Source organism: Panicum virgatum, chromosome 6N (assembly GCF_016808335.1).
Source record: "Panicum virgatum strain AP13 chromosome 6N, P.virgatum_v5, whole genome shotgun sequence".
Taxonomy (NCBI): domain Eukaryota; kingdom Viridiplantae; phylum Streptophyta; class Magnoliopsida; order Poales; family Poaceae; genus Panicum; species Panicum virgatum.
In genome coordinates, this window is record NC_053150.1 from 1173710 (window position 1) to 1197935 (window position 24226).

Sequence of the window (24226 nt, forward strand, 5' to 3'; positions counted from 1 at the left end):
CACACACACACACACACACACACACACACACACACACACACACACACACACACACACCAAGTTGTCCCACCGTGTTACCACGATGGAGAGCTCCACCTTCACTGTGCAGCCGCCGCGACATCGCACGAGGCATGGACCAGCCTTTGCGGCATTTCACTGGACACCCTAGGGGTGCACGCATGCTCGTCTACTCACACGCACACGCAGCAACACCGGGTTTGCGCAGCCACACCCGGTCCGGGCAAGATACTGACATGTGAGCCCTACTCGTCAGTCGACGAGTGGGCATCCCTGACCCGTGGGTCCAGCCCATTAGTAAGAGAGTGGGAAGGGAGAGAGAGGAGCGAACCTGGGCGATCTCAATGCATTTCATCGCTCCACCAGAAATTCCCTCTACCCCTACCGTACTCCACCTCCACCTCCACACAGCATTGCTCCATCAGGCGTTCACCCATTTCAAAAAAAAAAATCCCCATTGCTGCCTCCTGTAGGAGTCTGAGCCGTGTCTCAGTTGACGAAGTAATGGCACTTAATTATTATCAACCTGAGTGCAATTTTTCTGTCGGTATGGATTGCACCAAAGCACCTTCTACTTCTATTAGGCCATGAACCGTATCCTTTAGGTGTAACCATTCGCTCAATACTCCAATCCCCAATTAAAGCATTTGAGGCCACATGAATCGAGGATACATGATGGAAGGAATCATTCAGGGTCTCACCCGCCGCACCTAACGAAAGACTCTTTCCGGAAGCAGTCCCATCACTGGGCCTCGAGGCGGCCCATTGAACCTCTAGCCGAGCCAAGCGGCCAGCCCTTTGATGAGCCAAGCTTGCGTGCGAACCGACTTGCAAGCCACGGGCCAAGATGCCTGAGCTAGCCTGTTTCATTAAGCAGAGCCCCCCAGCCAGCCCTTGGAGCTAAACGGAAGTCTGAGCCGGCCTACAGAGCCATAGGCTGAGCTGATCCTCTTGAGCCGATCCACGAAGCGGAACCAAGCTGAGTTGGGCCGACGACCCGGCCCATTCCATTGCGGCCCAAAAACCCAAACCGCCCTTTTCACCCTTTTCCTTTTCCTTTTGGGCTGACCATGGGACCCACGCATCAGCTTCTGTGTGAAGCTGATAGGTGGGACCATGGACACATGGCCCCCGGACCCGTTGACCTGTTGACTAGTCAATGCTGATGTCACCAAGGTCATGCTGACATCACCAGAGCCGAAACCCTAGGACGACATCATGCTGATGCATGATGATGTCAGCATGCCACATGGCATACCCAAAGGCCGCCGTGTGTCACTTCTATGTTTATTGATTTCTGAAAATCATTTATTAATTCCAGGAATTGATTTAAACCTAAAAAATTAATAGTAAATTAACCGAACCTCCAAAATTTATGAAACCGGTTTCGTAATTCTTCTAAAATGATGATCTACCGTTAGAGTAAGTTTTGTTGTGATTGGATCTTATTTGAGCATGTTTGCGCACTTTTCACTTTTGCACAAATTTACGATTAGGTCCCAACTAGGAGGAGAAGTTGATCGACACCTAGGACTACCTAGAGACCTAAGAAGACTTTGAAGAAATGACACGTTCACGCCCATCTATAAATTAAATACCTATTAGGCATTGCTTACTAGTTACGCTATTGCTTTACTTTTTGTTATGATGAGATGAACCTACGTAGCCTATCTTCATGCCTGAACTCCTATTTTACCATGTTGAATATATGATATGCGTTGTTGTGCATGTGTCTGTGTGGGATATGATGGTATAATCTCGGTGTGTGTGGAGATACTTCTGAGGAGTTGGCGATTAGGGCTTTTAGCAGGAGGCGAGCAAATTAACCTGATCCTCGGATCGGGAGCTTGGCTTGTGTGTTAGGCACATGCTATGGAGTACATGTTGCGGGCAAACTTTTTAGTGGATACGTGGATACTTGAGGTGTTTGGTGGGACCATACATGTAATGGGTGGCATCGGTGGACCATTGCGGTGGATACGACTTGTGACAAAGATGCTCGCCTCGATATATGAGGACCAGTTGAGGTAACTGTGTTTTGTGGGGACTATATGAGCATGCACACCACTTATCCATTATGCTGATGGATCCAGTCCGGGCTAGCTACACGTGGCACCAAGCCTGTAGGAGGATAGAGTATTAGTGCAGGGGAGGTTCTGTGCCGAGTGAAGGGGTACTGTACTGGCCGCACGGTCCCCGAGTGGAAATGGCAGCTTCACAGTCCCGAGATGACCTCTTGCTGGAGGAGGAGGACACACCCAAACCCTGGAAAGCGGGATGGTGTTCATAGAAGCTAGTTCTATTCTTAGTAGACCGGTGTCTCGTCATTCAGCTGGTTTGATTCCAGCTGGCTTCGATTTGAGTGGGTACAGGTGTACAACCCATGCAGCATGAAAACTATACATATAGCCGTGTCCGCGGCGATGGACGACCTTACTTTTCTTTTACTCATTATTTAGTGATACTTGACTTCTACCTACCCCTAGTGGATTATCCTGCCTAGGGCAGTTGAGGTGTGAGGAAGGAGAGTTCTCGCATCGACCTCGTGGTTTGGAAGATGTGAATAGACTAGGAGTTCGGGATACCGGAATGGCCCAAGTCTGGAGATGGTTGATGTTATACTTATATTGTAGCTTGCATAGGAAAACCCCATCCTTATCCTTTGGTTACTATTATACCCTTGCACTCCACCTAAAGCTTCCATGTAGATGATAACGTTAACCTATCCCATTCCTTGGGGATAGTTTGGTGGATGTAGGATCCGGCTTGAAGATCAAGCCCGACAATGATAAATGCAACTAGGATGGCCCGTGCTACGCTCGAGTTTGCATGTGGAGGAGAGACGCCAAGATAAAGGATGCCCCAAAGTTTAACTACAACTTCCATCTTCTATTTGTTTTCCTTCAACTCAAGGGGCTTGTATCCGGAAACTCATAATACAATCATCTAGATTATATAATATATAAACCCGTGTGGTGATTTATCGCAATGTATGACTATGATATGTAATTGAAATAAACTAGTCTATCAACCCGTGCTCCCGCACGGGCTAATTAGAATTAATATAAGAATGAGGTCAGTAATTATAATTATCTATCTCACGCCCTTTTTCATCTATTAACTATTATAACACATACTCTTAAATATATATTTATCATTATCTAGTTATAATAGATTTCATTTTGCATCACGCCTCCATATGTATTCAATATATGTTTAGTTGAACTATTTGTTTGTGAATTGGTATTCTAATCTCTTCCATCATACATGAATATATGGTGAAATATATCCTAGATAATATTTTTATATGAATAATAATATAAATAATATATTATTAATAATAGAAATAATAATTTAGAATTTTATATTGGTTCACTTTAATATATTATTATAATTATATAATTTAGATTCAGATTTATGAGTAATTTAACTTATAATAATAATGGCATAATTGGATAATTTATATGCAAATTTAGGGGGGAATTTGTATTATTTTTATAATGGCGTATGTGGGTAATTTACACAAAGATTAGGGGGTTACTTTAGATTTTTTATAATGGCAGAGGTGGGTAATTTAGATACATGTTTAGGGGGTTATTTTAGTCTATTTTCATAATGTCAGAGGTGGGTAATTTATTAGGAAAGATAACAGATCCAATGATTTATTATAATTAGAGTTGTTGGATTGATGGCTGGTTGTCTCTGATTTTTGCTAGAATTTATAGGATTTCTCCATTTTTTCAGAGTGTCCACATAGGATCCTAAGTGGCTTCATGTGGAAGCTCCAGAGGAGCCTCCAATTAGTAATAGTAAGATTCTATATGTGACAGCTACTAGTCTATAGGGACTATCACGACGACGATACAGATTGTCGGATTCTCTTTTCGAAAACCCGATTCGTTTCAATTGTATAGTCCTGCAGGAAGAAGGACAATGGCCGACCTAAAAACGTCTTCATGTGAATACCTTTGTGACCCCTAAGATGAATGGCGGCTGATGGCCGGCTTCTAGAATTGTGACCCCTCTGCAGGGAGCCGTATAAGCCCGCGGAGCTCACGCGATCAGCTAGTGACGTGGACGCCGGCCGGCCTCGACCCCCCCCCCCCCCCCCCCCCTCATCTCAGCTCAGCTGAGGTCCACCATGATCTGCTTTCTACTGCTAGCTAGCAGCATATATATAGAAGCGTACACACTACACGCGGCGGACCGGAGAAAATAATACATCGCCACTTCTACCTAGTTATTAATTGGCCATACATTATTCAGGCCGGCGTGCTAGGACCACGCAACGCCCATGCATAATGCATGTTAAAGAAATCTAGCTAGGATCCATTTCTAATTTCTTGATCGATATGAGAGGAAAATACTACTTACAATATATATAAAAGTAGCAGCCATGAAGAAAAAAACTTTGTTGGCTGGTATACGGTGTCTTCCTCCTCGTAGTCGACAGCTTGCTTGCTAGCTTGGTCCCCTAGCCTTGCATCGCATCCTCGCCCCTTGATCCGCCGCCTTCTTCTTCCGGCCCCCTTCTTACCTATCTTTGATGCTCCTGCATGCCGCCCTGCGCTGAAACCTTAAATTGAACATGGCCAGTTCGATCCTTTAGTGTCATGGGCAATGTGTATGAGTAGTTATGGGCACTTGTCTGAACGATGAATGGTATATGTATGTAGCAGCAGTCTCACCATGGTATACATACTGGTCAAGAACTACTGGCGGCGCGGTTATTAATTTCTACCACAAGTTGCAATGCACAATTGGAATGTGTAGGGACAAGTTTTTTTTTTTGAGTTTTCTCTTCCTGATCATGCAATAATCATGGCCTTTTTACATTGATGTACTAGGGGTGTGTTTGGATCCAAGGGATAGAGCTATTTTTAGCATAAAATAGCTCAAAATAGCCAAAAATCCCCAAACATGAGGGCTAGTTTTTGACTATTTGCAAATAGCCCACCTCAAAAAACTATCTCACCCAAAGGGTGATTATTTGGGCTATTTCAGGTGGAGCCCACCATAGCAAGAGAGGTAATAGAACTCCAATGATTAGGAAAAGATGCTTTAAAGGCTAAATAGCTCTTGGATCCAAACATGTCAAGGGCTATTTTATTGAAGGGCTATTTGGTTGAGCTAATTATCTCTAACCCAAATAGCTTTAGCCCTTGGATCCAAACACGGCCTAGGTAATGAGAGACATCACAGTGGATGCACACTGCCCTCAGTTGACCTTCTTGCTTGTCACCCAGCCCACCTTAGCTTGCGAATAGAGTTCCACGACTTGCTTAATTGTCACTTGAATAACAGTTCCAACCTCGAAATTAAAGTCATTTTTCAAAACAAAACAAAAAAGAAAGAAAGAAAGCTAAATAATGAGCAGAGGCATTATTTGATGAATGCTCATCACTTCACAATCACGTACGAAGCTAATGAAGACCAGTAATAACATTTCTTAGAACCGGACGGGATGCATGCTTTTTCAAATTTGCATGGTTTGAAAAATTTTGTTACCTAACTCATAAACAGCTCCTATGGATCATCAAATATGCATGTGTCTGCGCCGCCCATACGGGAACAAACACTAAAGAGCATGCAGCTGGTAGCTCCATGAAACACCGGCCGGGCAGAGTACTGCTAGCTGCTTTCGTTCAATGATACATACCCTGCTGCATGCATGCATCGGCTCATCAATCGATCAGCATGTATGTGTGCTTGCTGCATACAGTGACATGTCAATGATAAAAACAGTCGACTAGAAAGATACAAAGATCCTCGTTACGCTGGGTCCCACTGCATGCAGAGCTGGTGGGCCATCCTTCGGATGTGTGGTGGTACTTTTGTCAGATGAATGGGCCCACGCATCATGCATGCGCAGCACATAGTGTACTACATACTGTGTGAGTGAGTAGTGTATAGTATACATTATATATTGTGTTTTTTCTTGAGCAAATATAATGGACAAGTCTGATGTATATGCATGCGTAAAATGAAGCTGCTGCTACTAGTAGCTAGCTGTAGGTCGCCGCCATCCTTCCAGTAGCTAGCTAGTAGCTTATCTCCGATCCTGTTGTGCTCACACGGCTGCCGGCATCGGCGCTGATAGTGACAGCGACGGCTCAACGGCATGTACGCGTGCCTCCGACCCATCCGGCCGGCCGGCCCCAATAATAATGATGATACGATCCTCCATCTCTCTCGCCGGCCGGCCGGCCGGCCGTAAAGTTGTTGCTGCATACTATTGCAAACCGATGGCATGGCAGGCAGCAGGCCGACGCTGCCGTACAATCTTACACTGTGCTCAGATCGCCGTCAGTGCACTAGTGTTTGTGTTTGTGTTGGCCGGCCATGTATATGCACTGCACACCCTTGTCTGTCATGATCTCCAATTTATTATATCATGGTTAATCCAAGAATAATGGTACAGTGTCTTGATTAAAGAGGGTAGAATTACAGACTGATGATGAGCCTTGGTTCTGCATTTTGTTTTCTTATGCTTTCATTCCCGAGACCCAATGAAAGTGGAAGAACGAAATGAGGGATTTCGGGTGAAAACCCATTCCGATCTTCCTGTCCAGTGATGGCGGCGTCAATTTCGACATCGTTCCCTTGGTGAAGGCATAGCTTTTGGAGATCCCCTCATGCCGCCGTTCTTTTGGAACTGTTGATACATGTCATTAGCTTGCAGAATTTGGCGCCTCGATCTACTCCGTCGGTGGTCCTCTTTTTGATGGTGTCATCAAATCTTATGCCGGGTGGTGTTTTCATCCCCTCTGTCATTCCCCTACAAGGCTTCCTCCCCTTGTACGGCGTGGGATGGTGATCGATGGAGCCCGGATGTGCTACAAAAGGTGTTACCAGGCTTCAAGGGAGATCTTCGTATCCAGTGAGTCCTGATTTGCGCACCTTCTGCCAATTTTAGTCCCCACTCCGTTGCCTAGCCCGGCCCTCAAATGGAGGGTGACAGTGGAGCGGCGTAGCTACGAGGGATATGATGGTATGGATGTGCAACGACCATGGCTCTCTGGTCGAGTATTGTAAGGAACATGGCCCCATTAGGCCATTGTTTATGATTTTGGTGATTGTGTGACAACATAATCAATGGGACTAACAAGTTTGTGAGATCACATTTATAGGATTTTTAGGTTCCATGGATGATGTCCAAACCATCTCCACGATGTCCAATTCACCGTTGAGATGTGTCCAATCCACCGCTGAGACGCCAAACCATAGTGAAAAAGCAGAGATATAATATTTATGAGGTGTCCAAATGACCGTCGCGACGAGTTGAACAAAAGATGCAGAAAACAGTAGCACCGGATGAACCGGAAACTGAGCACTGGTCTAACCGGTAGGCTCCGGATACACCAGTGCCCTATCACCGGTGCATTGGGCCATGCAATGCCCAGGCCACATGGAGAGAGTCAAGTGGCACCGGATGAACCGGTGGTGTCAAGATCAAGCACCGGTCTAATCACCGTGGCATCCTTCAGAGAGCATGTCAAGTGGCCAGGAACCAAGTCTTCAGCACCGGTTGAACCGACGGCGAGACACCGGTGCAATTTCACATCAGCTGAGAAGAAGATGTTCAAGACTGGTTGAACCGGTGATCCACCGGTGCAATACACCGATCTAACCTGTGACAGCCACGTTAGCTATCAGAAGGACAACGGCTAGTGCAGACCTTGAGAGTGACCGGTTGCACCGGTGCCCCCTCACCGGTCTAACCGGTGCACTGCGCAGAAAAGCTCCAACGGCTACAAACATCTCTATGGACTTGGTGGGCTATATATATGCCATCCCCCCGGGTATTTGAAGGTTGCTGGAGTTCAGAGACATCACACCCACATCCAAGAACACCTCCAAGCCATCCAAGAGCTTAGTGATCACATCTTTAGTCCTTATCACACATTTGAGAGAGTTAGTGCTAGTTTAGCTCTTTAGAGAATGAGAGAGCAAGGCTTTGAGCCTTTGTGCTGTGGTTCTTTAGTGAACCAACCAGATATCTTGGTGCGCCGGCCCCATGGAGCTTTGAGGCTCGCCGGTAACGTCAATGACCCTCCGACTTGGTGTGGAACGGCGTGGACGACCTTGTGCAGGGTACGTGGAGACCCCATCCTTTGTGGAGAAACTCTTTAGTGGAAATCGAGATCAAGGTGACCGTGGTTTTGATCACAGAAGAGACTTAATTGCCGAGAAGTAATACTCTTAGTGAGTGCTTCAACAACGTGGATGTAGGTGTGCCTTCGTGGCTAACCGAACCACGAGATAAACACCTGTGTCGAGAGTTTACTTCCTCCTATCCCGCTCTTTATATTTCCACATTTCATACTAGCAATCTTTGTGTGTCTTTACTTTCATAGAGTAGTATCTTGATAGGATTAGCTATAGGTTGCTAAACTCTTTTGGGATGGGAGTTTCACACTAGAAGAACCGTTAGTTGAACATCTAGATAGCACGTTGTAGTTTAAATATTGTGCAAACTAGTTGGAGCCATAGGTTAAGGTTTTAAGTTACCTAATTCACCCACTCCCCCTCTTAGGCTAGAGCACTCAATCACTTTCAAGTATGTTGTTCAATGGCGGTTCTAGTCAGCGATTGGTGTCGTTCTTCAGCTTGTACCTTATCTTCTGAAAATGTGTGGCATCAATATCGTTTGGCGGCTTTGTGGCGTCAGTGTTGTATCCGGGTGTATCTTTTCCTCCATTTTTTATTGCTGAAAATCTGGTAACATTTTGACCTACCCAAGGTCCTTTAATGAAATGCAGGGGATTCTCTCCCCGTGTCCATCAAATATATATATATATATACATATACATATATATATATATGTATATTATATATATACATATATATATGTATATTATACATATATATACATATATATACATACATATATATACATACACATATATATACATATATATATACATATATATATACATATATATATATCTAGGTTGTGTTTAGTTCCACCTCCAAATTTTTTTTGAAAGGGAATCTTGCTAAATTTTTTGAAAGGAAATCTTGCTATTAACAAGTACTCCCTCCATATCTGAATTAGTTGTTGTTCTGAGCCTGTAGCTGTTTTCACAAAGATTGTCGCCGAGGCCGCAAGATTAAAAACATGGACGCATTTATCCCTGTAGTGCTTCGGTAGCCTTTCCCTGAAGCGCCGAGCAAGCAGGCCCAGCACAGTGCCATGGAAAATGCCCTCGGGCCATGGCAGAACAGCCACTTGAGCTACTCAAGATTGTTGTAAAGGTGACACCCGCACCTGTGTTATCTTTTTAATAAGGGTAAAGGAAGAAAAATGCCCCCTAATTAATCACTCTTTGTAAGCACAATCATGTCCTAAATGATAATTAATTCATGTATGAATGAAGTATTAAATAAAATCTGTTTACAAAACTTTTTGCACGGATGAGTTGTAAATCGCGAGATGAATCTAATGACCATAATTAATTTATGGATTAAGTAAGCTCATTAGATTCATATCGCGATTTACAACTCATCTGTGTAAAAAGTGTTGTAAACAGATTTTATTTAATACTCCTAGATAGCAAGATTCCCTTTAATGTGATGGGGTGTAAAATGTTTGTGGAGGGAAGATCTGAGTGAATATGGACGGCAGGCATTGCTCAGCGAAGGCCATGCGTAGTACGCATTCGTGTGTACAAGCGATCCATCTCTTCTCTGTCGCATGATTGGCTACTGTCTGCTGTCAGCTCTCTGTAATCTCAGTGCATGCATCCCTACCACAGATAACCTTTTCTATTCAGATACCTTTGCTCCCTTTAATTTCCCTTCTTTACCAGATCGATTCTAGCTTTCTTAATTGGTTATTTGTCACACATGATGTTATCTTCTATACACACACTCAGGTGATCTTCGGAGCAGCTCACTAGTTAGAGATCGAAAAAAAATAATTATTACCTTAAAAATAATTAATAGATCAAAAGATTAATGCAATAAGGTTGGTTGATAAATTCCAAACTTAGAGGGAGGGAGAGAAGCTAAGCGTGATGGGCGGCAATGTAGGAAATGTATGGGAAGCAGAAAGATAGGTGGGCAGTGGTGGTGGGTGGTATGGCGACTGCGTGTGCCAAGTCAATTAGTATTGTAGATAGCTAGGGTGCGGTACTGGCCACAAACGACGGAAAGAGTGGTGTACATTTGCTATTGTGTGAACATTCATCATTGTTCCATAGAGCCCCCACAATTCAACTTTACTTGAACACATTCAAATATATCCTGTAGCTGGATACACATTTCTCCAATAATCAAAAGTGTCCAGACTAAAGAAACAGTTCACAATATATGGACTGTGTATGCATGTGTATATTTCATGCATGTTCGAAGTCTCTTTCACAAGCAAGACGTGGCTAATATAACAGCTAGTTCACTCGATTTCTCTTTACACACAACCACACGTGCATGCATGGGTGATCGCTATAGATGGCCAAACAGGCCATGTCTGATGGACTGGACGAGGCACCACACTAAAAAGCACAACACGAGCATGGCCCGATGCATTGAACTTAGTGTGCGTGGGCCGAAACTCCAGCACGCAGAGCCGGTATGGGCATGACACGACTAATGAGCTAGCACGGTTCAACACGGCTCATGAACTTCTCATAAACACGCTCCATCTTCTCTAAACCCTAATCCCCATCCCTCACTCCCTCGAAGGCTTGAACTAGCCTCTCTCTCTCTCTCTCTCTCTCCCCGTCCCTCCCTCCCTCCTATCTCGCACGCCTGAACTCCAAGCCTCTGAGTGAGGCACGACGCCATCGCGCCCTCACCTCCCCAGCTGCTCTCCTCTCTCGCGTGCCTGAGCTCCGAGCGGGGCTCTCCACCGCTACCGCCCCACGCCCTCGCTTCCCCGACTATCGCTCTCCTCCTCCTCTCTCGCGCGCCTGCACTCCAAGCGAGGCTCGCCGCCGCCGCTGCGGCCGCACCCTCCCTCACCTCCCCGGCCATCGCACTCCTCCTCTCTCGCACGCCTAAGCTCCGAGCTGTGCATCGGCGCGGTGGCCTCCAGCATCGCTGGCGCCAGCCTCACTCCCCGCATCCATGCCATCTCCACGCGCCCGCCAGCCTCCAGCATCGACGGCGTTGGGCTAGAGCCGGCACGGAAGCACCGGGCCACTGTGTCGGCACGGCATGACCGTACGTGCATAGTGTTGTGCTTGGATCGCGACAGCGGCATGACACGACACAATTAGCTATATGTGCTTAATCGTGTCATGCCCAACTGTGCCATGTCTGGTCGTGTCCGTGTTGTGACATGTCGTACTGAACCGCACGTTTGGCCATATATAGTGATCGCTAATATTACACATAACCTAATATACATGTTCGAGTTTATCAAAAATGTGTGTGTGTGTGTGTGTCAGGTGGGGAATAGAATTAAGCAGTTAGGATTGATTTATTGTAATCTTCTCACAATGCACGTGTATATGTGTGTACTTGTTAGCCATGCATGATTGATCAGAATGGGAAAGTTGAAGTTCTGAACCTATTACATTTTTATATTACTCTTATGAATCTGCGTGACACACATGTAACGCGCTAGAACAAAGTCGATCTAAGGACTACCTTAAAAATATTCACGCTATGTTAACATTTATTTTCTTATTACTGTTCCTGTAGATGTGGAGACTGAAACAGTGCTTTTACTACTAGCCGAAAACCACAAGATCAGACCAGAAAAATAAATTTAACGAACCAGCAGGTAGACATTTCATTACATCAATGTCAGAAGTTATGTGACTAGCTAGCGGTAGATAGATAAATATGCATACAGATCATCATATTTCTTCATCAATGACGTCATTCAAATGTGTACCAACAACAGCGTTGTAATCAAAGGAGTATTCTTCCGAATTTCCTAGTTGACGCTTGAGCGCCTCTACCCGTAGCGACGCACAGGTAGCAGCACGCGTGTCAACGGCGCCGGCGAGCTGCAGTCTTGGGGGGAGGGGGGAGGGGGCGGCCAGGGAGGGTGGGAAGTGGGCGGAGCGGCCGCTGGCGAGGTCGCCGGCGGCCGGGGTGGTGGCGGGAGGCGGCGGCCTTAGATTTCGGGTTGCCGAGGGTGGGGGTGGCTCGCCGGCTTCCATGTCCACCGGCCATAGAAGAGGGGTCGGGGGTGGCGGCGGCCCGGCGGTGGCAACGGTTCGGCCGGCGGAGGGCCTGTGCCGGCAGCGGGGGCGGAGAGCGCCGGCGGCCGTGGGCGGTGGGGAAGGCCGGTGGGGGCGGGTGGAGGGTGGAGCAGTGCGGCGGCGAGTCGCCGCCGGCTGCGGGTGGCGGTGGTGGTCGGCGGGGGGCAGGGCGGATGGGGTGGTGGCGGATGGGGTGAAGGAAGAAGAAAGAAGAATGGGGAAGAAAAACAGTGTTCGCTAGCGACGCACAAGCGTCCACTAGCGGCCCCCGTATTCTTCTTATATAGTGTATATATTCACTAGTTTATGTTTATTAGCAATACATATGTGGAATCAATTGGTTTGCCCACCTATAGCAATAATTCTCTTGATGATTTTGAAACAATACTACATTTCACCATCCTATATAATTTCTTGGCATGTTACATGCATATAGGTAGAATTATGCTTTAGGTGTGAGACTATGGCATAGCTTATTGTAATAATGTGGACATTTAACGGCTCTTGAGGATGATCTCAATATGCTACTTTTTTTTAGATAAAGTAATATTGAACAATATCCCAGCTTCTATATCAAAGAGATATATCCGGCCCTTATTACAAACTTTGAGAGATAAACAAGAAGCAAATTACAAGTCACAAAGCCTATTACTAAACTGCCACCCGTTCCGCATAAAGATGTCAATCGCCGTCACTTCCAAGGCGCGGCATGCATCTGACGATGGGGGAAGTACCAGGGAGAAGATGCTATTTTGCTGTTTCTGGTGAACATTGCATCAGTGAGTTTGCTTACTTAGCAGCTTATTGGTATTCATTTGTTCAAGTGGGCTTCGCTAAGTCAGTGATGGTATCGAAGTAACAGTTTCCTCGATGAAATCATCTCCATTTGTTCATCAGGTGAACCATTGACTTTTTTAGGTCGAAATGAAACTAAATATCCAAATAAATGTTAGTTTAGGTTGAATTTAATCTAGTTCAATGAAAATTTGGGTGTATATGTTCCTCTTAAGTTCATTTAGTATGGGATCACGTTAGGCAGCATATATCCTTTATTAGGATTTCCCTTCGGTAATTTCAACAAGACTTCGGCATGAAATCAAACTAGCAAAGTACTTAGCCCATAGTATGTTGGAGATGAAAGAGATGGTAAACTAGCAGAGAAGTATTAACTTAGCCGATAGTATCTGCAATGTATATATACATGTATGCATTTATTGATGAGTGTATAAAAAACTTTGAGGAATTATTACATATTATCATCCATCATCTTTTTCTACGATATCCTTACAATTGGGATTAGATTAAAAGGTCTTAACTCTAGAGATAGCTAGATATGTGTTAACATCGTTACTCTTCATGGTGAAACGTACACGACCTTGTTTATACACTTAAATAAATAAAACATCATTAGAAGGTACATGAGTTATGTTTTATGCACGGTCCTCCCTTTGTTTTTGATATATGAAGTTTAGGACAAACTACATTCTTCAAAAATAAACTAACTACCCAATCATCATATATTTCAAACCGAAGGCACAATGTTAAACTTGAGTCTTTATTTGAGTTGTTTCCCTTAACTATAGTAAGATGCTGAAAATGAGTGCGTACTATCAAATATCAAATACATGGTTTGCATGCATCTTGCAAGCATGGTTTCATGAATGCTCGAGACTTGTTATATTAGATATTACCATTATGAATATTACATTTCATACAAAATTTCACAGGTGTAAAACAATTAGTTGGTTATCTGAAGACATCAAAAGCATCCTTATATGCATCATGATGCATGGTACATTATTTTCTGTAGATCTGACATTATAAAGCAAAGAGGAAAAAAATCTAATGATTTTGTGCTTCAGATCCTTCAAGTTCTACTAGTAAACATATACCATTGTAGATGAATAGAAGGCTAAAACTATAAATAAACAAATAGGCTTGTAATATATACCAAATTATACTTGAACATGGTGCATGTACTGTGTACTGTACAGTATGCCAAGAAACCAGCGATATGGTGTATGTACATGCAAACTATTTTGACATAGATAAATATACTGGCCATGATAGATTATCTACACTGATAATCCAATAATAAACATAATCATCTCCACAAAAATTATATGGACTATAACAGCGCACTGCCATCATCACCAGTTCACATGAAATAGCAGTGGTGGAAATGGAATAATTTCGGTCAAAGTAGTTAATGATCAGCTACTAATCTAATTAAGCATAAAAGATATATACAAATAAAGATACTGGTCGATATATATTTCTTGGCAATACCAAGAAAAATTGCATTGCATTGCATTCCTAGAGCTTTACATGCATGGATGTAAAGGGATTTTTGCCAGAGCTATAGTAGGCACACTAGAGTTTGATAAGAAAAAAACACAAAGTATTGTCTCTTTTTTCCATGCTAAGAATCAGTACGCTGCAGGCTACTACTCTAGGCTGCTGAGCTAAGCGTGATACACTAGACATCATGCTATAGGTAGACGATAGGGGTCGTCACACTTGACACAGCTTTTCGTTGGTTGGTTTGGCCGCACTGTCCGTCCGATCCTCTCTGGGGACTCTCTCCAACCCCAAATCTGAAATATTTTTTGCCCCTCTTGATGCATAGAATTCAGCACCTCACCACTCATGACTGATCATGGCACTGAATTCCTTGCACCAACAATTCATTCCCTCCCTCTTCATTCATTCTCACCCTTGTGCATAACTAACTCCTTATTATCGAATTTTCAGCTCATTATATATATAGAGATGTTGAGTGAAATAAAAGAATTTGTACCTCCTGAATCCAAACAAAAATTAAAAACAAATGCAGGAATGATCTTTATTTTCTTTTGCTAGACCCAAGAAAAATGCAAACTGCTAACAAGTAACCGATTTGGCCAATAAATGTATGCATCTCTTCGCCCATGGACTCTGATCCATCCATCCATCACATGCTCCCAGCAGCAGCTATAGTATTGTACGGAGTACTGGGTCAACAAGCCTGTGACTACTGCAGGCATGGATCGATTGCCACCATGCATGACACCACACGCAAGCCAGCAAAACATCATGCATGCATGGACAATTTTTTTATATACTAATAAGTCGTAGCTAGCTAGCAGCACTGATAATTTTTTTGGTTCGATTCCTTGATTTTGAAATTTTAATTTCCACAGATGATGAACATCATATCATTGCCCTGATGATGATATGTAAAGAACAGCGGTACCAAAAGAAAAAGAAAAAAGGAGAGAGAACCCCTTGACTGAACGAACTGATGATGAAGAGGTAAAATTGGCACATACAAATTAAACCCTAGCTAATTAAACTTATTAATTAGTTTACTTTGATAAAACATGGCATGGATTAACACCAGAGAAGAGAAGACAAGATCGACATACACTACCCTGGATCGATCGATCACAGCTAGATAGCTAGAATAATCAAAAGATCAAATAATCAAAATTACCTCTCTAGAACGTCATGATATATATCCTCCATGATCCATCCACCAATAATCCATCCATCATCGACGATGATTCCTAGTTAATATATTAATCCGCCGCTACATCGATCATGGATTCATCAGTGCATTCCATGGCTGCTCTGGCCGGCGCTGCTGAACCCGAAGCCCAGGGCCGCGTGCGCGCCGCCCATCGACGACGAGGACGACGACGATGTCGGCCCGTGGATGTCCATGGGCCTCACCAGCCCGGCCCAGTCAATGAGCGGCCCGGGACCCAACGGGAGGAACGGCCCGCCGGGTCGCCCCGGCTGGCCCACGACCGAGGTGCTGGGCCCGGCTCCGGCTGCAACGCCGGCGGCGGCGGCGGCCGGGTATTGCTGCTGCGGCGGCTGGTGCTGGAGCTCCTGCACCTGGCGCTTGAGGAACTTGATGTAGCGGATGGCCTCATCGAGCATGGAGGCGGTGTCCATCTTTGTGCCCCCTGGGACGAGGCGCTGCAGGATGCAGATGCGCTCGCTGATCCGCTCGCGCCGGTGCCGCGCCGCCACGCTCTGGGGGTCCTCGCTGATGCGGACGTTGCGGCGCCGCGGCTTCTTGATGGTGGCCGGGTCGATGTCCACCGGCTGCATGGCGGCGATCCGGTACATCATCTCCTTCATGGCGCCGAGCTCCTCCTCCACGTCCTCGCCGCCGCCGCGCTCGTGCTGGGCCACGCCCGCCTCCTGCGGCCTCATCTCCTCCTGCTGCTCGTGGTGGCCGGGTTCCTGCTGCTGCTGCTCGTACTCATGGTGGTGCCGGTGGTGGGGGGAGGGGTCGATGTCGAGGCCGAGGTGGTGGAGGCGGTGGTGCGCATGCGGCGGGAAGAGGGAGGAAGACGGGGAAGGATCTAGGTGGTGGTGGTGCGGAGGATGCGGAGGAGGGTGGTGATGGGAGGTGGAGAGATGGAACGGCAATGGCGGCGGCGGCGGAGGCGCCGTGTTGGGGTGGCTGTCGAAGAGGAGGGGGTGGTGGTGGCTGCCGAGGCTCATGTCCAAATCCCATGAGCTGCTGCTGCTGGAGTTGTGAGTGATGCTGTCCATGCCGGCCGGCGGCCACGGACACTAGTAGAATCACAGAGCGCGCGGCCACTCACAGAGCAGCTTGGCCCAAGGCTTGGCGGCGGCTGCAACAGCGAGCACACAGTAGCAAGCAAGTGCAGCTGTGTGTGGCCAGGCCGGCCGGCCGGCTACAAACCTAGCTAGCTATACTGCTGATGCTACCTCGGAGAGAGAGGAGAGGAGAGAGAGCCCATGAGTGGTCGCGTAAGTGAAGGCTTTATAGGGGAATGGGGAGGGGAGGAGCAAGAGAGAGAGAGAAAGGGAGAGATGAGGAGGAGGAGGAGGTGGGGAAGAAGCTAAGGAAGGAGAAGGCAGGCTGGCTGGCTTGAGGAGATAAATAATAATGTCATGCTCAAGAGGTGCTAGCAGTGTGCTACTACATATGGTAGTAGTAGTGCAAGTTTCTCTTCTTCTTCTTTTTTTGTAAGCAGAACAAGGAAAGGTTGAGGGCAGAGGCAAGGAGCTGGAGAGATAGAACTTGCAACCTTGTCATGGTGCTGCACATCAGGGGCTATGTGCATTGCATGCTTAGAGAGGGTGGGGCAAAGTTTGCCTCAACATCTAGGAAGCTACATCATCTATCTCTCTACGCCTTGACAGTTAGTCACTAGCTAGCTAATTGGCATATATATAGTGTGCATATAAAAATAGAGTAGCTGTTGTTGTCCCTTGCTATCTTTACATGTAGCTAGCTTGGGCTTGTCCTACTACATATGCTATGGTTTTCGGTGTAATCTCTTTTATTTAGCACAACCATGGACATGCAGTTATAAGTTTCTGTAAACTCTATATACTACTCGCCATCAGGATTCTCGAGGGCAGATCTTTGTTTGGTTCCTCTCACTTTTTTCCCCCATTTCTTTTTGTTGACAACTATCTTTGACCACCGTCAGCTAGGAGCTACAGCACGGTATAGGTAGCTAGGCCCTGAATAACAATAGCAAATAAAGCACTGGTTAGCTGCCATTGTTGTTGGGTTCACTTCTACATGCATGACTTCTTCTATAACACATATCTTTCATGTCATTACATTTGTATTAAACAATATTTTTAACAGAATATAAACCATATATACTTTTGTATGATACAATGAAACATTTCTTGTATAGTTGTTGATCAAAGGTGCGGTATTGTCCTGATAATAAATCGAAATACGCCTTATATAATTTCAAACATAAGGAGAGTAATCAAAATCATTTTACCAACATTCTACTGTTGAGCCGCATCTTTGCTTCCTCATGCCTCAAACGTGCAATTAGGGGTTGACTGCAATTATTTTATTTAATTGCATTCAGCTTGATTAGAACTTGAGATATCTAGTAGTGCTAACAGCGTACTGACCGAGTTGTATGCGTCGATCAGTTCAGTCCAAAATCTTAGCCTAATATAACATCAAATACCAAAAACTATATATCTTGATTACAAATTAATTTCCCTAATGAATCTATATCGTAAGTTTCTTGTCTCCATTGCATTTGTAGAAATGTCTCTCCTTGATGCATATATACCTCATCATCATATCCACTGCATTTAGTGCAGAATGGAGAAAGGTCGATGGATGGGGGCCAGGTAGAGGAGGACGACGGAGATCCAAGGTAGGAGTAGAGTAATAGTAGCCTCCCGTGGTGTGGTGTGGTAACTAGTACTGTAGTGAAGTAGGGCGCTGAGGAGGAGAGGGGTGTGAAGGGAAGGTGAAGCCATGATGGATACGGTGGTTACTAAATATGGCAATGGTGATGCAGAGCAATAGAATAATGATGATCGTCCGGCCGGCCGGGGGTGCAGCAGGAGGAAGAAGACAGATCAGGACGCATGCATATGCAAGGCTGATGTGGGTGCGAGTACACTAGCAGTTTCAATCAAAAGACAGAGAAACAGGAGAGAGAGACTCAGGCCCTCTTTAGTTCCAGCGCAAAAAATTTTTTGCGTTGGAATCTTACTAATTTGAAATACTAAATGAAATCTATTTACAAAACTTTTTTCACAGATGGGTTATAAATCGCGAGACGAATCTAATGATGCTAATTAATTCATGATTAATCAATAATTATCGGATGGTTACTGTAGCAATACTATTGCAAATCATGGATTAAGTAGGCTCATTAGATTCGTCTCGCGATTTACAGCCCATCTATGCAAAAAGTTTTATAAATAGACTTCATTTAGTACTTCATATATGTATCGAAACATTCGACGTGACGATTTTTTTTTATATTTAAGGGGTTTATGGGGTGGGAAAACAGGGTCTCAAGGCTTCCCCTGCCCTGCTTGCCTGCACCGTCGTGAAGCTCCTGCAGGCTTTATTTCGCGCATCCCTAGGTCAGTCCCTCTCTCTCCTTCCTCCGACTAGCTACCTGTATTATTTCTTCCTCCTTTGTCCTCTCCTCATTTCAGGGCGTCCCCAGTGGGCGTCGACATGGTTGGCGATTTGATTTCTTTAAGTGGTGATCAGTGGCCGAACAGTGCTAGCTAGCGACTTGTTCGTCGCTAGCTCGCACAGTCGCCGAGGGAACTTCTCTCACGCGCCCTCTTCTCAATGTTTGCCGCTCTCCTCTCTCTCCTCCAAGTCGCCGGCGCAAATCGCCCACCCACTGCGGACGCCCTCAGCAGGCTTCATTCATCTCTCTTCCTTGTTCTCACTTGCTCATGGTACAAAGTAGTAGATCTCTACCATTTATGACACGCCGCTGGGAATTTGTCCCACCCCCTACCCCATGAAGGATCTTTCACCAGTTCCACTTTTTTCTTACCGAATATATATAATTACCTCAGCTCGTGGAGGATTATTATGTACTTCTTCCGTATAGGAAAAAGAACATTATTTTGGACAAGGTCGGACCAAATATTGGAAATATAAATCATGAAAACATTTAAGTTATTAAGTTTGAAAAAATGAAAACCCTATAAATAGATTTATTTTAAAAAGCATTTTATAAAAATATACATATATCATTTTTTAATAAATATTTTTATAAAAATAAGCAGTCAAAATTATATTTTGGAGACTGTTTCTATTCTAAACGTCTTCTATTTCCTATATTTATCAGTCAATAGTATTATGCGCCTAATTTTTCAAGTTTAATTTTATTTCTCGCTAGAACGAACCCATGCGAGCTAGGCATTTACTACTCGACCCATCCATCGAATCGATGACACTGACATATCGTGAGTTTTCTTTTCTATATACTCGCTCGGTCAATATTGAATGAGAGCATCAACTTGCATGCAAGTTTCTTGTGGACAAGATGACGAGGTGATGCACCTGATGATGAACCACCTAGCTAGCCATCTCTCTCTCTCTCTCGCTCACGAGCCATGAATGTGTGTCTCTGTGACGATGACGAATGCAAGCAGGAGAGCATTGAATTCCTAGGTTTCCTGCTTCAGCCAATGTGCACCTTCCCTCCTCGGGTAGACAGGCAGTTGCTTCCTACACATAGGTTGCTGCTTATTAGCCACCATCTCCATGCTAATTTAATCATTCACCATGCTTTCGTTTCTGTTCAAGTGCCCATGCATTGCATGCTCCATCCATAGTGCTATCTACTAGGTTAGGTTGGCAATGGACAATGCAAAGATTCTGTTCCATGCATGGACAATATTATCAAATGTCCTGTGAGAGCTGCAGATTATATTCCTCCCCATCCCATGTATGCATGTACACCCAAAACCTTGGAATATATAGTGATATATACATTACTAGAAACAGCAACAACAACAGAGAGAATAATTAAGTTCATTTGTCTTAAACACAAGACTGCATCATGCCGGCTTATTAATTGAAATTGCATATGCAGTGATCTCCAGATTGTTGCTCTTATACATCAATGGAGATGCAAACTGCTAGCAGGTGGCAGCTGTTCCCTCAAATGGAAACAAACTTTAACAAGGACATATTCAAGGCCTGTACAGTACATGCATGTTAACCTAAACAAATCCTATGATGGAGCTTTCCAATGCAATTGAATAATTGTCATCTAGCTAGCTAGCTAGTACTGACTATTTCATGATTTATGCATGGTAGATAAAGGACAATCCTCTTCGACTGCTTTGGGAGAATAGTACATCAATGAATAACTAATAACCACCTGACCAGTTAATAACTAAAATAACAATGTTATCCTGTAGGGAGATATATGATTATGCATGGTATCTAGCTACGAGTAGTTTCAAAGCGCTGAGCAATTTAGAATCAAGACAAACGTGGCCATCACAGCCCAGTTAGCGAGCTTAATTATATATAGCTACCTAGGTTGTTCCTTATCTAAGCTGCTAGCTGCATCTGAGATGACATGCAGCATGCATACAGATCGAACATATATGCATGAGCATGACCTGTGTATATGAATGTATACAATAATCCGATCCACACCTGCCTCTCTGCTGCATCGATCGCAGGCTAGGGTTACAGCATTAGTTTAATCTGATCCCCAGCACAGCAGCTGCACTACTTGCTTTGTCAGCAGCAGCTCTGCAACGGAGGAGTAAGGTGTAGTCAAGTCAACAGGGCATGCAGCACCGTCACTGCGTCAACACAAATAGCCGACACGTACGCCATCATCCTGTCGTCGATTGTGTGTCATGCATGTAAAGACCGATCGATCGAGATGCATGCATGTATGCAATCCCTAGATTAGTTACTGTTGTTCGACTTTGATTTGATGGACATCGCAAACGCACGTACCTGCTGCTAGCTGCTTTATTTCTCTAAAAGAAAAAGAAAGCTGGTTAGTTCTCATTTGCCTCTTTTAAGGCAATAATGCAAGCGAGCTCCTTTTGAACAAAGCAGCTCGGTGCATGGAACCCTACTTGCCCTAGCTACAGTACATACAGTATTCTTCTTTTTCCCTCGGCCTCCTTTCTCGCCTAGCTTCTCCATTGTTACATTTTAACTAATTTCAGCTTGATATATAAGGAAAGAAGGAGAAGCTGGATCTGATGTACACACACCATTTGTGGCCATTGAATTGCTTACATTCAATTCTAGCAGTATGTATGTATACTATATATGTTTTCTTTCTTGGAGGACATTATTATTACTTTATTTTGTAGCAATAAATGTGTATGTAGGCCATTGCATGTATGAATGGGGAAAATAAACGTTGCTACATGTCCATACCTAGCCAGACACATACAAATGCATGCAAATTAAGAGGCCACTATGATGTGCAGAATAAATAAAATTTGTATGTATCCATTGTGTTTGTGATGATGCACACACATATTCTTGACAGAACTAGCTAGCTAGATACGTTGTTGGATTCCTCTCATTTTCTTTTTCCTTCTCCCTTTTGTTGTTGATGTTACAGCAACGCCCAGTGCCTGCATTATATTGCATATTGCAAGTTGGAATCTAGGAAACACAATCCCAAGTTAGCTCGGGCATCATCACATCGCACCCAGCATGCAGCATTATTATAAACATCCAGCTAGCTAGATTGTGCAGCATACTAGCTGCTAGACTGTATACATGTCGTCTACGGGGCAGCATCTAGTGAGCTCAGATTTCTGTGGATATCTCTGCACATGGATGCATCATATAAACTATTAAGACAGGAAGCAGAAAGACAGTTTACTAGGACAGAAGATATTGATGTATATTCCTGTTGGGAGGCAGGCCAAAGTTTCAAGAAGAGATATGATCATCAAGTTGGAAGGAACCCCACTATAGCATCTCTCTCTCTCTCTCTCTCTCTCTCTCTCTCTCTCTCTCTCTCTCTCTCTCTCTCTCTCTCTCTCTCTCTCTCTCTCTCTCCAGAAATGGATCGGAGGTATCCTTGCCAGCCATCTCACCCCACACAGATGCCACTTGCTGCCTTCTCCTTGTTTAGCACAAGCACAAGGCACAGTAATAATACTATACAAACCTTCTAATAAAGGTCAACAGAAGCTAACTTATTCAATTACCTCTCAAATCTTTGTTTAATATATCCTACACCTTTATTCCTCAAATGGAAAGTAAGGGTTAGGTATATATATGCAAGGAAGCGAGGAAGTGCATGCATGTTGTATCAACATAGCAGAATAATCTATTATCCCAACTCCTAAAGATAAATGGTGTATTTTATTTCAGAAAAGTCAAACTTTGTACATTTTGACCTATACTTAGTCAAATTAAATAACTTCAATGTATAAAATTATATGCACACTGCTAGGTTCACAATATCATATTTCATAATTTTTAGAGCAATATATTCGTTTTATTTTGTATTGACAAATGATTCTTTTTATGAGAAAAGGAAAGGCCAGTTTCAAAGGAGGGATCAGAAAGATTAAGTTCTAACCAAACATTAATTTGTAAACTTGGTATTGTTTAGCACAATTAACGAACACCAAAATCTTCTAAACTAAAGGTCAACCACAGGGAAGCTAAGTTATTCAATTATATATATGCCTCGAGACCTTTATTTGTTATACACCACCGTTTCCTTCGGTGGATTTAAATGTTAAGGTATGGGAACAACAGTGAATGTTTCCAAAGAAGAATCATCTGGTTGGTCATTTTTAGTTTGTAAGCACACAAAGCAGAACAAATAAATGTTATAATCTTTAGATCGCCTAGGAGTAGATCAGTGGGAGTATTCTCTAGTTCTTGAAGAACATACCATCAATGGTCGAAGACGAACCCGACGGCGATGTCTAGAACGCCGGCGGCGGAGTCGTGGACGAGCCGGAGGGGTTCGAAGTCGAGGGCGTTGACAGCGTGGCGCCGGGACGACAGGGCTCACGGTGGCGCTAGTGGCGGCTTCCCGTCGCTTCAGCACCTCCCTCTCGATCGGACTAGGGTTAGGACGGTGGGACACTGAGGCGGCGACGAACCTCGTGTCATGTGTCGCATTCCCTACCTCCTCTATATATGGCACTGCGCACAGCCGTCTATTGGGCTGGGCGTCCCCGATCAGGACGCGAGTCAAGGGCCCAGTTGCCGTTGGGCCAACTGGTGGAGATCAATACTAACATTCTCCCCCTTGATCTCACCTTACACTTTTAAAACTTTACAACTTCATGTAACCCTTTTTACTTTCTCTTTAGTTGCTTTGCTATTGGCCTCATCTCATTGCAGATCAGTATGTAGAACATGCCTCATCACGATGGTTATTAGTTATCGTCAGACTTAACAGCCACAATGTACCTTTCTGTATTGAAACAATACTTTAACCTTTCTTTGGGCCCTTTAGTAATCCAGAAATCATAGGTCTTCCGTAAAACCCATGTCGACTTGGGTGGTAGGCCTTTGGTAAGCGGATCCGCAAGCACTTGCTCGATATTTTGATGCTCAATGCTTTCATATGATTCTGGATTTTCTCCTTTGCAACATATATAACTCCCCGTCAAAGTGTTTGGCAGCACACTTGACATGTTGCCATAGGAGTGAAAACATTCGAATGGTATACTGCTATTGTCTACCATTATCAATTCCGGGTAACGGTTTCCTCAACCATTTTGCATGTCCTGTAGCCTCATATAATGCTAAACTTTGG

At 44.4% G+C, this 24226-nt stretch overlaps 1 protein-coding gene across 1 annotated transcript; it reads right to left on the reverse strand.

Annotated features, from left to right (window-relative positions):
• Positions 1–15605: 15605 nt before the first annotated feature.
• Positions 15606–16842, reverse strand: LOC120678355 (transcription factor IND-like). Its single transcript, XM_039959492.1, has one exon. The coding sequence runs from the start codon at positions 16725–16727 to the stop codon at positions 15768–15770; it is 960 nt and encodes a 319-aa protein (XP_039815426.1). The 5' UTR covers positions 16728–16842; the 3' UTR covers positions 15606–15767.
• Positions 16843–24226: the final 7384 nt, after the last annotated feature.

What these genes read in the sequence shown, in the direction of transcription:
- LOC120678355 (XM_039959492.1), bottom strand. Translation starts at nt 16,727, where the DNA reads ATGGACAGCATCACTCACAACTCCAGCAGCAGCAGCTCATGGGATTTG.